Source organism: Crocuta crocuta, unplaced genomic scaffold (genome assembly GCF_008692635.1).
Source record: "Crocuta crocuta isolate KB4526 unplaced genomic scaffold, BGI_CrCroc_1.0 scaffold2588, whole genome shotgun sequence".
NCBI lineage: Eukaryota > Metazoa > Chordata > Mammalia > Carnivora > Hyaenidae > Crocuta > Crocuta crocuta.
The window spans coordinates 35708-40232 of record NW_027532888.1 but is presented as its reverse complement, the minus strand read 5'-3'; the positions used below and the strand labels follow the sequence as shown (position 1 = coordinate 40232).

Here is a 4525-nt window from a genome sequence, read left to right as displayed (position 1 = left end):
GATGCTCTCAGCTTCTGAGAGCTTGGAAACTCCATCTACAGATCAGTCCCAGAGGGCAGAGCCAAATAAGGGCAGATGGAGAACACGGCTTTCTTGGGAACTGGCTTTTTGCTGCTCTGAGGGAAAAGTACATTCACTCTATAGCACCCTGAATCAATGCTCCAAAATATGGTGCTGTGTCCTTGTTTGCCAGGATCTAAAAATAAGTCCTTGTTATATTTTATGCTTTTTGTCTTAAAGGCATCCAACCAGACTTGCTTAAAGAATATTAGTTGTGGTGAAGCAGAATTCAGGAGATTAAACTGAAACTACTATTCAATTGGAGCTCCTTAACTGGTGACTGACTTGTTGCCCCCAGCTACAGTCGCCTTTCTCTACAATCTTGCTCATTGCCAGCTGCAACTATGGGACAATGAATCTACTGCTAATTTTAAGGCAACTTTCTTTTGGCTGATCATTAGAGTGCTGTCCAAGAATGCCATATTCTAGCCTAGAGTTGTAAAAAAGATTAAATGCTATGAGGGCTAGTGAGTAGGCTGGCCATCCAAGGTAGTAGGTGTCACTAATTTACTTTAATAGTGCCCTGCCACAGACAACATTTAAATTTACGTTGTCCTTACCATATCTGCCCTGTACCTACCTTAAACCTTTTATCCAGTACTTTTCAGATAAAACTAAGCACTATTCATGTATGAAGCAATGAACATCAAAACAATTGAAAGAGAAAGTAAAAATAACTTAACACACCAGGAAAAAGTAACCATATTTGAGCCTGAATGAACAGAAGACTCTGAAGTACCACTTCTAAAAGAAAGAAAAAAAAAACTTAAAACAGGCATGTATGTCCAAATATACAGGCTTTCACTCTATATATTTGACAAGAAGTTCTCACATATTAAGACCTGAGNGTAATTTACTTTTACTCTTTTTCAAGCTATAAAAATAGTAGTGATTTATCTATTATATATTTCAGGAAAGTGTAAGAATGACTTGGATGACCTGAAAAATAAATGAGCTTCTTGAACACAGCACAATAAAGGTCTAATTATTTGAGTTTCTTTTGTNGAACATTCTTAATTTTATTTTTCTTTAATTTTATAAAATACATTTTGTAAGATAAGTTCCTAAAAGTTTATCCTTTATTTGTGTTAAATTGAAATTCTATATCAGAAATGAAGGAAACACTTTCAGTTAACTCTCTTCATGTGTGTATATGTGTGTATGTATGCATGGGAGGTTTTCAGGGAAGGGTTGGTTATTTATTATGTTATTAAATCAAAACAAAACACAAGATATGGATTACTTCACTTTCCTTGATCTTGATTGATTTCTTACAGAATCATTTCCATCTCCTCCCTCTATGCAGCCTGGAAGCTTATCTTGTATACTGGTCTCAAGACAAATATTAAGTATATTTTTGTAAACATCTTACATCTCCTTAAACATCGTTGAAACCACTTTGGTTGGAGGGAACAAAATAGCTCTTTAAAACAAAAGAGCCACCTACAGCAATATCCATAAAATCTTTCTTTAGATAAAGACCACTCAGCCTTTTCTTTTTTTAACCTAAAGTTAACAAACACAGAAAGAGAAGCCTGAAACCTGTCAGTTATTCAAGTTTCAAACTCTTTCCATATTTTCGTTTCCATGGTGGCTGATGGTTAAGGCATTCAGTTATGTGATCTATACTAGGAGAATAACCTATATGTCAAACCTGAGTCTTTACACACCAACGTAACACTGCTAAATCAAATCATCTCTCACTAGCCTAACAAGAACAATCAAATAAGTTATTCAAATTGAGGTTCAAATTCACCAAATCTGTTTCTACAAAGAGCAGAATAATTTGTAGAAAATTAGTAGATGCATGGGACTAGCCAATTTTAAATATTATTTGCAATGTTTAATGTTCAATGTTTATTTGTTAAAGAATCATAATCAAAGAATAATGTTCTAAACCTTTCTGGTACAACACCAAACAAGTGATAAACGAATTGGAAAATGTGAAATATGCATCATTCTGAAACAAATCAAGATCTTCAAATCATCCCCTATGACTGAATGGATAATACCCCATGAAAAGAGCACCATTGTGAAGATATGACAGAGGCCAGAGTATACAACTAATCAACAGAAAAAACACACGCTATCTGAAGAGTTATCTATCCTGTGTCTACCAGAGGGCTAGCTCAGTTTACACCATTAGCCACTAACAACTGCTGTTCCTTAGGACAGTCTTTTTATTTCGTATGAGCTAGTTTCTCTCTGTTCTCAGCTCCTCAGAAACCACAGGGCTGTCATGGTAGCTGTTATTAAGGAGAAGGGAGTGAGAAGATGCTGACAACACCCTGCCTCTCTTCTCTAATAAGGTGTAAGGCCAAGTGCCCCTTGGTCCACACAGATACTATGCTCCCTTATGCTATAAGTAAGGTTGGCTGAGTTAGGGCTTAAATAGTCTATCATCATCGGGGTCAGTGCTCTCTTTCTATGGGTAAAAGATCCTTGCTTTGACCCCTTTCTCCCAGCTGCAATAGGTAGATATGGGCAAATGCTCTTATTGTTTTGCTGGCATTCTTTTTTTCTTCTTCTATCTTCAATGGTAATAGGGAGACAGAAGTGGGTTCTTTGTTTTGTACACCAACGAGAATATATTTGGCCCCGATAGATGTCAAAGGAACAAGGTACATCCTTTCTCTCTACCTGAGTATCTTTCTTTCAACTTTGTTTCCATCGATGGAAGTGCCCTTTGAGAAGAAAACACTTCCTAGTCCTCAGGAGTTGCTTGAAAATTGAATTACAGCCTCCATTTCTTTGTGACTTGCAGTCGGGGAGTCACCATCTGAAGCATTTCCCATTTCTAGCAGGAACCAGCTGTGAAGCAAAATGACTAAAAGAGGTACATAAGAGGGGAGAGTCCACAGAGAGACATTAATCACCACAAGACTCTCCTTTCTTGTTACACTCATCAAGTAAGAAGAGGGCCAGTCAGTGGCAAAGGCAAAGAGTTAACATGGGAGACACAGCATTGTAGGCTGTGTGGTTAGAGCCTGGCTGTTAGAGAAAGGGAAACTTCTACAGGAGATCAGAACTTGGTGCCTCGACCCATGAGTTTAAGGACGGCAAAGTTGTAAGTGGCAGCAATCATGAAGGTGAGCTGTAGGAACAGAAGAGAAAATATGAGTGAGAGTAGAAAAGAAAGCTCTCTCTCCTGTAAAGCTTTTTAGAAATGAGGAAGGATAGAAATAAAATCAGTTAAATAAAGGGAAAAAAACCCCTGATCTGTGAAAAGCAGCGTGTCTCAGGCTTTTGTCCTACATACTTGACTAGAAGTCCTCTCTGAGACATCTCCTTCTATTCCTCAGGCCCAGAGAATCAACTCAACAAGGATTTATTCCATACTTATGCTAGGCCTAGCATAAGTTTTCCTAGGTTTTCCTCAAGAAAGTGAACAAGGCATGGGCCCTGCCATCATGCTATCCACATGTCTGAGTGACCTGGAGTCTCAGGCTGCTTGCTGCATACACACAGCCACAACATGCAGCACAACCCTCCCTGTTTAATGTGCCAATCTATTTTACAGAGTGAGGAACAACTCCAGCTTGTATAAAAGCCTCAGCAGTATGAGCCAGGTGCTCTGTGAGCTTATCCTTGAACATTCACCACTTATTTAATGACTACAGATAAATTCCTCACCCTCCAGTGCCCTAGGATTTTAATCTGTACAGTGAATGCACTCCATTGGCACTGCACTGTAACACCATCAGGAGGACCTGGGGCATAGAATCACATTATATAAATAACAGTTCTAATAATGTTAGAAGGTCCTCCCATTGTTTTTAGGAGAGTAACTGAATCCTTTGGAGAGTGCCTAGGGTGGATTCATATTTACAGCATATAGAATTCCAGGCTTTGGAAAATCATGTTTAGTAATGTCTCAATGTTCTTGTCACTCATCTGGCCAGGGTGTGCTGCGAATGAACTGCAATTTGTGATTGCAAAGTACTTGTAAATGCTAAATATTATCAGTTATGACTATTAATCTCTTACCTTCTCTTTCCTCACACCATTTTGCTTGTTCCTGTCTAATTTCTGAAGTTTTTCCACTTTGCCAACCAAAAGTAGAAGTTCAGAGTCTATACTTCGTTGTCTCTTCCCAGGTGCTTCTCTCCAGTATTTCAAGGTTAGGAGTCTATCTTTTTTGCCTTTCAACATAGCTGTACCCAAGCTATCCCAGGACCATTTATTTGCCAAGGTCATGCAGGCAACTCACCAGGGAAACCAGTGTGGCTGCAGCTCCCACAAATGCAGCAATAAACAGGTGGAAGGTCATTTGGAACTGCATGAAAATGCAAAAGAGAGAATAGTTTCTTGCAAATGCAAAATTATGTTCTGCTACAGACCATGAATGCTGCTTACTGAATGTGTTAATATCTTTCTCTATGTTAATCCTGCGTCCATAATTAAATTGTTACTTCTTTGAGTATAGGCCTCCTGTTCTTTAATATACATCACAGCACCTAGCCAC

General features: G+C 38.5%; 1 protein-coding gene across 3 annotated transcripts in view; it reads right to left on the bottom strand.

The window, feature by feature from the left end:
- Positions 1 to 1293: 1293 nt before the first annotated feature.
- PLP1 (proteolipid protein 1) overlaps positions 1294 to 4525 on the bottom strand; it is a 16311-nt gene continuing 13079 nt past the window's right edge. For all 3 annotated transcript variants that reach the window (XM_077745743.1, XM_077745745.1, XM_077745744.1), the window contains 2 exons: positions 4271 to 4336; positions 1294 to 3154 (listed from right to left, as the gene is read on the bottom strand). In XM_077745743.1, the coding sequence (XP_077601869.1) occupies positions 3083 to 3154; positions 4271 to 4336 (138 nt within the window). In that variant the 3' untranslated portion in view covers positions 1294 to 3082. The remainder of the gene's footprint in view (positions 3155 to 4270; positions 4337 to 4525) is intronic.